Below are 13,712 nucleotides of genomic sequence, written 5' to 3'. Positions count from 1 at the left end.
TAGAAGATTTTTCCAGTTCGTTATGACTGGCAGACGCAATTTTGCAATGAGATTAGGAAACTATAGACTTACTACACTCCAAACTATCACTACGATGCAATTATGATTTAGCACTTAGCAAAAACTCGAAGGAAAACGAATTCGCTATGTCTCTCGTAGGGAACAGCTTGAGAGTTCAGCTTCCGCGGTGGGAAGTGGCTCCATGAGGATCGTTTACCTTCGCGCGTGGTCGGAAATACTCGGCGTCAGAGCAGAGGGTGGGACGACGAGGGTAGGTGAAGTAAACAAACTTCCAGTCAGTGTGAAAGTTTCTCTTCGGCGTGTTGATTTCGGAAGAAAGAAGTGTTCTTATTATGTTTTTATAGATAATTTAAATAGCTAAAAAGGGCGATAAGTAGAAGGGAACAGCCTGTTCCCTCTGTTCCATGGAGCGACCGCCACTGGTGGGAAGAGGAACTAGAAGAGAAGTAAAAGATATTGGAGAAATTATGTAATACAACAAAGTTAGGCCTATAATGAATCTGGGAAGGAACAAAAAATAAAAATATATACGGTATCTGAATCCATACGAAGTCGGTACAAACTGGTTTGGGGGTGGGAAGTGAATTGTCCCTCCTTGGTCACCTCCAATGGGTTGACACTACTTACCTCGCAAACACGATGAGCACCAGGCCGTTCCCCAACGCCCCCGTGGTCCCGACGAACACCAGGAAGACTCCCACTGCATAATGAACATCCGCGCTTGCAGGGGGGTACTGCGTCCAGTGGGGGTGGGTAGGTAGAAGCAGTCTCGTCACGTTGCTCTCGCCTGTTCCGTTCATCCTTTGGAAAAAAAAGAAAATAACGAAATCATCTCACGGACACAAAGAGAGGACAACTGTACGTGATGGTGAAGATTGCTTGTCATTACCACCCAATCTACAAATTAGACAAAGAAGACTAAGTGGGGAAATTTAGGAGGGTTTACTCCAGGTCACGCTCGATGAAGAACCACGGGTGAAAAAAAATGAGATTACATTTTGATGAGATGATGACGTTGATGAAAGGACGCTCACAAAGAATACCCATGCCCAGGTCGGGATTCGAACCCGGGGCCCCTGGCGTGGTAGAGCACTGTGCTAATCACTCCGACATGAAGATCGGCATATTTCGTACGAAACAAGCATGTGCTGCCTATCTTAAAACTTTTGTCACCAGCCTCTGTGACGAAGTGGTTAGAGTAAAGTGATGCGATAACTCCAATCATGGAAAATATATCCATGTACATTCCTTCATATAATTTACTTTATATATTTTATTGTCACTAATAATCTATCGATAAATGTTAATCAATTATAGCAGTACAACGGTATCGGCATATCCACTATCATTTCGGTCATTAACATAATGAAGGTATATCTTCTAATACCTGGATTGCAATTAATGTAATGTAAGATGAAGACTTAAACGTAAAGAAGTGTCGATAATGTTTTGTTAGAGCTTGATATGAATAGAAGGAAAGAACTAAAAACTAAGGGAATTGAACTAATTTTACTAAGAAATACATATATATTATTTCATTTGTACTATATGTATTCTTTTTTCTACAGATGCTTTCTGCATTGATAATTGTAATTCTGTTATCGTTGTCTGGAATTCAATATTTTCCTCTTTTTATTTCGATGAGACAGTAGTCTGTCTATTTCATTGATAACATTGCAGCATAATAAAGTATCATGCTCACCAGAGCCATCTATTGACTTTAAATTGAAGTATCAGTAAGTCTTTGAAGTGAATGGAGCTTCGTAAATAGACAATTTCCTCAGACGATATCGAAAGAAGAAATTCCGGATGGAATTCAATGTAATTGGATTTCTGCTGGAACCTCAGGACCACTCATCTTCAGACAGACCAGTCAAAGCTCAAAAATCTTCTCAGATTGTTCGGCGTAATTAATGACAATGTCTCTAGCTGAGATTCAAGTTCTGTTGCGATGGAAACTGCAGCAGGGAGTTGAACTTTCGTTCCCATTCAGCAAGTTCAACGTTCTTCGTTAAATGGTCTTCGTCACGTTCTAGTGGGCAACCCGTCAATATTTAATTTTTAAATGGAAAACCTTTGTTGTGTTACAAAATCTTTTTTGCTCAAGACCTCTTTGGGAAACAAAATCCGATGACGGAAAGTGAGATGTGTAGAACTTCGTGGTGAAAAGATCAGAGAGAGAGAGAGAGAGAGAGAGAGAGAGAGAGAGAGAGAGAGAGAGAGAAAGGAGAAGAGGGAGTAGGAGGGTGTCATGATTATGCAGATGCCTCTCTTTTGTATGTGTGTGTGTGTGTCTGTATCTATCTGTGCCTCTTTGTCCATCTCTGTCATCTCGAGTAAATTGAATAATCCCGTTTCGGGACTGGGGACTCGAAAGCCTGGATCCCGGGATCGGGAATCCATCTTGAATGCTGACAAATCATTTATTCCTTTCGATAAGTCATGACGTCAGCGAAATAGAGTTTAGCCTATATGTGCAGAAAGCGGCAATATGCAGTCGTGTAACAGATGTGTTGGCAGCCATAAAACATAATGAAATGAAATTACAGAAATCAGTGGCGGCGACGACGATTGGATTCCAAAACCGGGGGGGGGGGGGCGCAAGGTACTAAAACTAAGGAGGCAAAGACAGTATATTTTCCTTTGAACATAAGATTTTGCATAGCGCTGCAGAAGAAGTGGCGAAAAGTGGGGGCAACCCCCCCCCTCGTCCCCATTAATCGCCGCCACTGATAGAAATAAATGGACACTAAAATATTTTAAATTAACACTACTCAATATGCAATAATATTGTTATTACAAATACATAATTGACACTTGTTCTATTTTTTTTATTGGAATTTAAGGTAAGGTAAAGTTCCTCGTGAATGTAGCACTGTGCCATGACGGCACGTCTAGGGGATGTGGGTGTAGGGCCCCACACATTCTCGATCCTGGAGGTGTTGTGATTAACAGCACCTTCCGGCCGCCTTTACCCACCATGATTTCCCTCATGATTTGAAGCTGGGTGAGTCCCAGAGTCGCTTTATGTAGGGACAAGGCCGGAAAAATTCCAACATTAGATCACCTACCCTGGGAACCGTACCCGGGTCTCCCACGTGGCAGTGAGGCGTGTTGTAATCGTGCCATTTCAAACATTTTCAAAGACTATTACGAAGAGGCATCTTACAGTTCGTTAGTTGCCGTTGATAGTGCGGCAGAAGTCGATTTTCACGAAGACGAAGTTAAAGCAAATTGTACGCAGTAAACAATAACAGGCAAATTTCTCAGAAATCGGTCTATATAAAAGCGAGCATAACGGGCGCACCATCCTGTATTGGCAATGGTAATGCCGACGTAGTAATAAATAAGTCGAGTTTTGGCGAGAGATGAGAGTAGGATAAAAAGCACATTATTGAAGAAAGTAACACAAGGAAGTGGAATGCAGCATGCGTAAAGCATGATGGATATAGACGGGAAATATCTTTGGAATGCGTAATGCAAATAATCTCTAATATCCGGGACTATGAATATTGTAATCCCGGAATTTCAAGCCGGCAGAAGCTGGGTTCTGGAATTACATTCCCTACTCTCTCTCTTTTTCTATCCTCTTTCCACACAGAGCGCTTTTTGTGGGAGAAAAGGTTCAGATATCCTTCATAATTTAGTTTTCTATGGCGATACGAACAGTATTGATGCGTTATTCATCAGAGCTACTGAAAAATGCTGCCGTATATTCCTACATCATCGTCATTCAAACCTCTTTATTCACACACACACACACACACACACACACACACACACACACACACACACAGAGAGAGAGAGAGAGAGTATCATGGGGCCCTTTTCTTGTTTAAGGCGGGGCCTCCTCGATAGCACAGTGGTAGCGTCGTCGCCTTGTAATCAAGGGATCCCGGTGGAGGCACATAGTGGTTCGGATCCCACTTTAAACTGTAAGTCCAGTCCCGATAAAATGGACTTAAAACAACAAATCAACCAAATCTTGTTTAAGGCAGGTACAAAATGTTCTGCAAACAATGTACCCCTTTTCTGCTATATTGTGTAGAAAAATGAAAGAGATATGGTATGTGTGAGAGGGAGAGAGAGAGAATTTTTAAAAAATTATGAAGCTTTTCCGTATCTCTACATTAACCACGGTGAAATGATGAGAGAGATGAAGTATGAAACACAGGGAAACTCCCGTGGCTTACAAAGGATTCGAAGCTGGAACCTTTAACTTGGGAACGGTCAACACTAATTACTTTGTCACGAGGAGTTCATAGGATGGACAGAGGTACTTGCAATGGAATGGAACTGAGACATGTTTGTCTGTGACTAGCGCCACTCCTGTAACTTCATAGCTACAGTTATGTTTGTTGGTCCATACCATGTGAGTAAAGGTTTGCTAGAAGAGTCTCAAGAGTTTGAGTAAGCATGAAGCTGCTCTCTTCTCTACCTTTGTTCATTTTATGAATTTTGCAAATTTCAAGATTACATCTTGCAAGTTACAATAGGCCTAACAGTATTTACTCTTCCCAGCGAGAGAAAAGCACACAGAAACGCTTGACAAAATCTTTGAATTTTATACAGCCAAAGTTTGTTTTGTTTCTGTTTGCTCGCTCACCTTATCTGCTTTTATTTCTTCAAACACGAATACAAAATCGACCGGCCCGGTAGATGTTTGCTTCGTGCCTCAGGCTAAAGATAAACGAATACGTAATTCACTTGTTACTATGCTCCTGGACCAGCCTTCTATATTTTGCATAACGTATTTGCATTTTACTTACAAGGCTTGGCAACAATTCTAGCTTAATCACGACGATGAGAATGTATTGATCAAATTAATAGAATTCACAAGGTTTCATGGAGCTACTGTATGCTACCACAGTGAACAATATTTTGGAATGGACCAAGTTATTATTTAATAACGTTACTCTTATGTGGAAAACAACTACCCTGTCGAAACAACCCCCCCCCCAATTTTTATCAGGGCACGCCCCTGACACAGCACAGGTTACAATGGGGACAGCTGTAATTTGTGACACTGCATAGGCTTACTATCTTCTTTTCTCACCCTAAGTTGACATTCTGGGGAAAAAAATATCATTCCGACTTCATTCAATGCCTTCAGTCATTAATTAATTGCTCGCACAGTGGTTCGGATCACACTTTAAACTGTAGGTCCAGTCCCAATTACCCTATCTGTGCATAAAGTGGACTTAAAATCAAACTCAAGGAAACAAACCTTAATTAATTTCTATAATTTCCGGTATGAAATGAGCTGGCAATCAAAGTACTTAAAAATACGGACAAGGCTTTGTAAGGCAAAACCTGAGGTGAATCTCGCTTCATTTTTTATAGCTATAAGTGATGAAAGTTAGCATTGTGAGACTTTGAAACGCTCTGCATATGCAAATTTTACCTGGATCAGAAAATTACTTTACTTTGCGAATTACTTAAACATACCAGAGGATAACTACTTATATTAAGGTTATTCGTGTTGTTTAATATGTGAAAACTTATGTTTTCAGTTCTTGAATAAGATTTTGTTTTTACATTCTTACATCTATTTTTCCGAGACTCGCGACGAGAACGAGACTGAAGTTAAGGTATTGGAGAACGAGACAGTTTATCTCAAGACGAGACAGTGTCAATATCAGGGGTACAATCAAATCTATGTGGATGAGGGAATTAGCTCGAATATAAAAGAGAAATATAACGTAAGGAAACAAATTAGAACTGCGTTATGCGGTACGTAATCCAGGGATGATCCAAATATCAGTGAATCTCTAAAGCTGTTGATTATTTTAAGGAAATAGTGTTACCAGTTTACAAAACAAGCGCGTAAGACTTAAAAGAATAATCTGAAAGGGTACATACATGATAATGAATGATTCTTTGAAACTCTTTCTTTGCTTTTCTATCCGTTGTCCATACGAAACGGTGGTTAAGACTACAGAGAAATACGAAGCTGAGCATATAGTGGAAGTAACTGGCAAAGTTGCTGAACAGGTACGTGAACGGGAACATCCAAAATGTGAATAAAGTAGAGGCTCGATAACCCAAAGTTCCGCATAATCCATGGCAAAAAAATCCCAATATACTTTTGATAAGTGAGTTTGTGAAGGGAAATGATGAAACGTCTTGAAGCAGAAGACAATTGACCAATTTTTAAAAGGATTTTTCCTAACATTATTGTTAGTGATGAATGTAAGGGCAATGTTCATAATAATGCTGTATATTCCATTGTTTACATATTGCAGTTTTTGTTATATTGTTTTCTTCTTTCGCCTCTTCTGATTTTCCCATAGTTTATTCCGTACATGATGAGTTTCTTTAAAATTCGAGGTTGTCTTGGTCCCGTCCACCTCGAATTATCGGAACTCCACTGCACAGTGTTAATTCTTCACTGGATCACCTTAACAGAGAGATTCTCTACTGGCGTAATATTTCTACTCAGAAAATAGTCGTGATATGAATTTCTTCTGTTTCAACAAAGGAAGTTTGGAAGAGTTTGAAAAGAGGTTAAGTCAATAAAGTTTCATCCTGCAGATATTGGGTTTTCCTTTAGAATAAACTACGATAACAATTCCTCCGAAACTTATGGCTCAAGAAAAATATAGGGCATAGGATAAGAAGAGCATCAGCTCAGCAATGCATTCTTTTACAATCTCTATCAATATTTACTCAATATTCAGGAAGATTGTTTAAATGATACTAAAAATAAAGCATCCAGGTTGGAGCACTGGAGAACTCGTGATCTAGCCATATGATATAGCTTTAGTGTTTTCTTTAGGGAGAGACGTAACGTAGTCAAATAATTTGTGTAGCGTTAGCATTGGTAACGATAGATTTTATAGGGCATATTTTTTTCTTAGGATACTGTGATTTTCATTATCGAAGGATTTCGAAACATCCGCATATATTACATCTACTTCAACTATTACAATGCTCTGCAGTTGTAAGAAGACGAGTAGCTAAATAAGATCAGGTTGGGACAGACATACTTTTTATCCAAGATACCTTGTTCATTAGTGGAGATCACTACCTGTCAAAGTTTATTTCAAGGTCACTTGTGCACAGATAGGCTAATTGGGACTGTACCTACAGTTTAAAGTGGGATCCGAACTACTGTGCAACTGCAACGTGATACAATTTGGAACCGTTCATATCACTGCTCTATGTGATCAGAAATATGTTTTGTAAAGGGTTTGTTCTAAGAGTTGTGGATGTGCTGTCAGGATTTCTGTAGGCCTAAAATTCTCTGTCATTTTTGTTATTATTATTATTATTATTATATTGTAAAATGTTGATAGTCTCCAAAAAGTTTGAATTAGATTCGAGTTAGTTGGTTGTTTAGATTCCTGAAGTAGTCAGCGTCCAAAGATGTCATATTCCTAATGACGCTTTATTTTGTATTGTAATGCCCACTAACATCCAATTTTACCCAAAATTCAGAATGTATTAGAAAGGTTAACTATTACTCAATATACTTTAAAATATATAAATTGATGAAAATATAGTAGATAGGTTGTGGAATAAGCGTAACAGTAATTAAAAGTAACTATCAGAATTAATACAAAAATTAAAATGGATAATAATCTGAACTCAAGTGAAATTTCTTGAGCTAACTATAAAGCGCAAGAAAGTAAAAAATTGTATTTTGTAAATAATGTAATCATTCCCGTTTAATTTACAGCGCGATCTACTGTAACCTTTTAAAATTTATGTAATGAAAATCTCCAACACAAAGAAATATTTTAAATATTTTTCTCTGCAATAGTGTACATTTGCTCGTTAACCGCTTTCCTCGCATTCTAATTTGCAGTTTAATCACGGAACGTATAATATCAGAGATTTAACGAATTAAAGGTTAAAAACCATTAAAATCTTCGTCTTATTGGTTCCAAATGGATTATGAAATGTTTTAAATTAAAAGTTCAGTAGCTGTGGTAGTGAAAGTTTTCAAATTTATCAATGTTTGTGAACACTAAGGAAAGGTTTTAGGGTGAAAAATTATGGTCGTGAAAGGGAAAGAAAGGTTCTGAAAATGTTTTCAAAAAAGGTGTAAAAAAGGTGCTGATAAAATGTCTTCATTCAATGCTCTTTTTCTTTCTGCACCTTCTGTATATAATGCGCGCGGACCGCATAGAGAACTTTGGTTCTGCGAATAGATATGTTTTGTTGAAGTTTATGTTTTCTCTCTGAGGTTTTGTTACATTATCTTCGGAATTATCGGGGCTGCAATGATTAAATTATACCGTTATATAGCTCTCATTCTGCTCTACAAAATGACACTATAGGGTTTTATGTATATGCTCAAGAAAAGTAAAAGACAAAAGTCATTTATTTTCTGTCCAATTTTTCAACAAAATATGAAAGAAAAGAAAGGAAAAGGTGTTGAAGGGGTAAAAAGAGGATAAATATAATAATCGCACGGAAAGGTGCAAAAAGGTGCAACAAAGTGTGATCATTATACTTGATTTCACGTCCTAAAATACATATCTCAAGCGATCGGTATGAAAACAGCTATATTTTTGGAAATGTGCTGCACCTTAAAATCCGTTCCCTTGTGATCATGAACAACACTAATGCACTTGTAGCTAGAATTGTTTACTCTTAAGATATATAAAGCAAACAATAAATATTAATGGTTCACCCGACTTATTATCAGGAGCTTGAGCTCGACTATGGTTGATGGCTTTCCACAGAGTGAGACCTGGATTAAGGTTTAAGTAAATAATGCTCTATTATATTTGATTTGGATAATAATGTTCATTACCAGCATATACTATTAGTTGAGGCGAAGTACCAAAAATCAGATTGTGCAAAATATCAATTACAAGTTGGGTTGCGGGTATTATAAAAACGTTTTTACTCCTGCACTGCTAGTAGTTACCGTAATATCGACAATATTCATCCGTAAAAAAATAACAGTTTACCTGTTAATTTATCAGAACTGAACGCAACCGTTTTTTATTTAAATCTGAATATTTTATCATGCAATTATCATAAATTACTGTTGCGCGAACCGTAAATTTATTTCTATAAAGTGAATCATTAAAATTTCATTTATTATGGTTACTAATGGTCGTTAATACTTTAAAAACAGTTATGGCTATTTTTTACGGTAGTCGGATTGCAGCGGAAATTGATGGACTTGTGCCTTAGTTTCTCCAGTGAACTTTTTTTGCTGGAGACATTCTAATGACATTTAGATCGACAATGGATGGTCATTTTGTGACGTTCTTTACAGTATATGCCTTCATTTTACTATACCTATTATTTTCCTATTATAGGAAAGTCCTGTTGATTTCATAATGCATATATGGTTCGCCTTAGAACTCATAAAGCCTATGATTTTATCTTTACATTATCTTCAGTGTAAGTAAAATGATAGAAAGGACCCGCGACATATTGCGGAAGTAGTGGGTTGACCCTCCAAACAAATAAATTTGGACACCCCTGCCAGAAAGCAATCTTCTGTGGAGGATTAACTTGATATTCTTGTTTTGAAACTCTTTATGAAACACATAGGCAAATTATGAAGCGCCAAGACAGTTATTAATGCACTTCAGACGGAAATTAATAACATAAATAACTCTGACGTGTATAACTTTGTGTTGTTATCAAGTTAACTGGGCAAGCTAAATGGGTACATTCTTCACTGAATGTCAGCGACGTATCTGACAGTCCAATCCGGAATTAGACAACAAAAAAAAGAAGCAACTCAGCATCGCTGAAGAATTCATAATGTATTGAAATTCGCCCCAGTGTCTTTAAGGCTGTGCTTCAATTGCTGAAAGAACATTTTGAACAATTATGAATGCAAATTACGCGTCATTATATTGCTTCATTCCCTTTAACAAATAAATCCAAAAGCAGGGGGTCTATCTTCCCTTTGCGGTGGGATCCTAGTCTTCTCATCAGTGACTTCCGAGGTGGAGTAGTTATCACAGCGGGCTACGACACCAGGAGTCCCGGATTTGATTCCCAGAATGGGCATGGGTATTCTTTGTCATTGGCTCTTCATCAATTTCATTATATCATCATCTTCGCGATTAGCCAAAAGTGGCAGATAAGCGACGCTAAATAACAAAAACAAAATACTATTTTAAGATACAAATTCATATGCACTTATTGTGACTGAATTTTCTACGTTTCTGATCACAATCATGAGTTTCAGTTGCTGATTCAAGTCCATTTATTATTATTATTATTAGAAATTCTTTATTCATGGGCGAAGTTCAGCCTGTGGCTGCTCTACCACTTAACCCGCACTTATGCAGAGATTGGCTAAGCGGGACTAGATCTACAGTTTAAAATGGATTCCGAATCACTGTATGGCCCAACAGCGACCCTTTGATTACAAGGTGACGACGTTACCACTACGCCATCGGGGAGACTTTTAATATAGTCGCAATTAAAAACTATGCTCCAGTAATGCTTCCAACTCCTTATACCTCCGACAGTTCACATTGGTTTCGCAACACACGAAAAGAGTTCGAATCCCTTTGAATAAAGCCCTTTTCCACGCATCACGTTCTAAAGACAAATTTAAACAAACGCTGTATCTAATTTTCAGCGATCATAGTGGCTGCGACGAGCGACACTAACGCCACAGTGGTAATTAAAATCGCGAATTAGTTAATTCTTAATGCAATTTGGCTATATATATATATATGGTGACTGCAGCTGCACAGTTCATCCTCACGATTGTAGTGGAATGACTTTATGATACGAGCTACATTCTCACGCGTAATATTTCTGGGCAACACTTGGCATCGGAACTAGCCAATAAAAATTCTCAAAAGTCACTTGTTTGCCCTGCATGGAACCACTTTCCCTCGCTCGCAATGTTAGAATTGAATTGAATTGTTGTTTTAAGTCCACTTTATGCATCGAAAGGCTAATCGGGACTGGACCTACAGGTTTTTTTTTTTAAAAAAAACTGGGATCCGAACCACTGTGCAATGTTCCTCCACCGGGAACAGAACCCGTGACACCTTGATTACAAGGCGACGACGTTACCACTACGACATCCGGGAAGTTCGTAATGTTCGAGTCTCCCACCCTCAAGCGTGTTACGCTCGAGTGTATGCAATTGGACATGTTAATGTGGCAATAATCGTAGAAATATGTAAAATGTCCGTCTAGCTAGTTTCAGCCCATAATCACCTATTTCATTTTCATTTTTCACTGTTTATTGATAAGAAAGAATAAAACTTCATTTTAGTATGGAGATGATGACTCTGTTCACTTCAGGTTGAATTTCAATGCGTCTTTCATTTCACGATCCAATCCATATTTGAGGGCACACTAGTACCACACTCAAATTAGGATTATACGCGTACTACCTGGATTCGAGTACAGATTATATAATATACACGTAAGAGCTTCGAGTGTATGCCGCCTGTTTTGCCTGGTCGAGCGTTATTCGCTCGTTACGTCATGCCGAGCGAGGAGCTCTCAATTCCGTACGCTATCTAGCGTCGTCCTTACGAACTATTTGGCGCTCGAACGAAATGCTCTCACTGAAGCACTCTAGTTTAATTCGATCTTGAAGTAGGCAGAGAATATTAAATTCCAGGCACAGCTTACAGATTTGTAGAATTCCTTGTCATAACCAAAACAATTTGCATGGCGGAAAAGATCATTTGTCGAATGACAATGAAGCTCAGACAAATTTTGCAAGAAATGGAGGCTTCTATCATATCTTTCCCTGAGGGAATTCCAATCACCTTTGCCATGGGCTGCCTTCTCGTTAGGTGCGTTCTTCGAGAAACTATGAGGGCGTTGGAATTCAAAGATTAAAAGAAAGGAGGGGAAGATTCTTTTGTTCCTTGTGATTTCCAATCCTTGCAAGGATATTTGAGATGGTGGCGAAGGCAAAGAGGACAGAATTCCATCCGGTAATTCACCTCTACTCATGGTTCGTTAAGCTCATTCTGGACCGAGATGGGAAAAATAGATTCGGCGTATGGGACGCAAATTCTTTGAATCGAGATACAAGGTAAGTAAAATTCTTAAATTCTCCATCATTACTTAGTCTAGCTGCATGGTAATCAAGAGATCTAGGAATTGATTTATCACGGTATAATGAGCGAGCACAGAGACGAGACAAGTCTCCGTACAGTCACGGACACTTCTGGGTTAAGAGACCTCCCAGATGTGTAGTGGTAGCGTCGTCGTCTTGTAATCAAGGGGTCCGGAGCGGAGGCACATAGTGGTTCGGATCTCACTTTAAACGGTAGGTACAGTCCTGATTAGCCTTACTCTGCATAAAGTGGACTTAAAATACCAAATCAATGCAATTCAAGTCAACTTCTGGGTTGTAGCAACGCCATCGGTTTTCAATGGGATCGTTACAACCCAGAGCTGCCCGTGACTCTACACTATCGTCTCACACAGTCTCACACAAAGTGTGTCAATTGACACACAAAAGTGCATGATTTTTTTTACTCCAACGACACATTAAAAATGCTTCAAACAAAAAGATCCACCTAAATGCATCAAAATAAATGTGTCAAATGATTCACTAAAATGCATAAAACTGAATGATGCACCTAAATGCATCAAAATAAATGTGTCAAATTACACATTTAAGTGGATACTTCGTTTTATACTTCGTTGGAGTCAAAAAATTTGATGCACTTTTAGTGTGTAGGGTGACACGTTTAAGTGTGTCAGTTTTCTTTTCCTTTTCTTGCTCATGGGGTTGCGTACCTGCAAAGGAAACGTTCCAATACATTTCTCCACTGTTAAAAGTATTTCACTTTTCGTACACTTTCTTGAAGCACTTCACATTTAATGTGCTATAGAAGTGTTGGAATTGCTGAAAAAGTGTTGGAAAAGAGTATTGTCAATATTAAAGTGTGTAAAGTACATTCTGGAAATTATTATTTATCATTTATGGTACATTTCACACATTTATTACATGCTGAGAATACTTCTTACTACACAATGAGAGAATTCATGATAACTGGACATTTTTGGGTGGAGGGATGCTTACTAGACCTAGTGTAAATTTCTCTACCGCAGGGGAATGTGGATGTTAGTTACTTCCTACTTAAGACTACCGACTTGAAGCTGCACTTAAATAAATAAAAGGCTTTTCTTGTTCACATATACACACACTTTTCTGTTTCAAAGTGGTATCTTTGTGAGTTTATGGTTATATGTGCAAATATTAAATTGAATATTGAATACATAAAAATAAAACTTTCAGGACATTCTGAAAATAACTTTTGCATAAAATGAGATCATAATCATTTTTAGGCTGAGAAAAGGAAGTAAATTGATTTTCCTTCCCATTTAATCTACATGTTTATGTCTTACCGTGTACATGCAGATTAACAAACACAGAAAAATCGAAAAATTTCAATTATGAACAAAAATTAAGTGATGCAAGAGTAAAAAGCATTGTCCAGAAACTTAGGTGCAATTCATGGGCATACCGTACTAACAAATGATACAGAATATCCCGAGACAGAACATTTATTGTTTGACTCTGATACACTGGTGCTTAATCTTGAGGCGACAGTCTGTATTTGTGGCCTAATAGTATGTACTCGGCAACTGCCATACGTGTAGCACAGATTTCGGGGTAGTCTAATTTAAAAATATAGCACATGCCAACAAGTGCATAGATAAATGTTTATAAAGTGGCACATTGCACTCTCTACCATTCAGCTACCACTAATAGTGCC

The 13,712-nt window shown here is 38.1% G+C and overlaps 1 protein-coding gene across 1 annotated transcript in view; it reads right to left on the bottom strand.

Moving 5' to 3' along the window:
• LOC145995264 (rhodopsin-like) overlaps positions 1 to 12,738 on the bottom strand; it is a 56,772-nt gene extending 44,034 nt beyond the window's left edge. Inside the window, exons 1-2 of the mRNA XM_083131845.1 lie at positions 12,730 to 12,738; positions 649 to 822 (exon numbers count right to left, since the gene is read on the bottom strand). Coding sequence (XP_082987971.1) covers positions 649 to 821 — 173 coding nt within the window. The 5' untranslated portion in view covers position 822; positions 12,730 to 12,738. The remainder of the gene's footprint in view (positions 1 to 648; positions 823 to 12,729) is intronic.
• Between the last annotated feature and the right edge of the window lie 974 nt (positions 12,739 to 13,712).

The sequence above is a fragment of the Lepisma saccharinum genome, chromosome 11 (genome assembly GCF_977018435.1).
Source record: "Lepisma saccharinum chromosome 11, izLepSacc3.1, whole genome shotgun sequence".
NCBI lineage: Eukaryota > Metazoa > Arthropoda > Insecta > Zygentoma > Lepismatidae > Lepisma > Lepisma saccharinum.
Note: the sequence above shows the minus strand (reverse complement) of the source record. Positions and strands in the feature narration are given on the sequence as shown.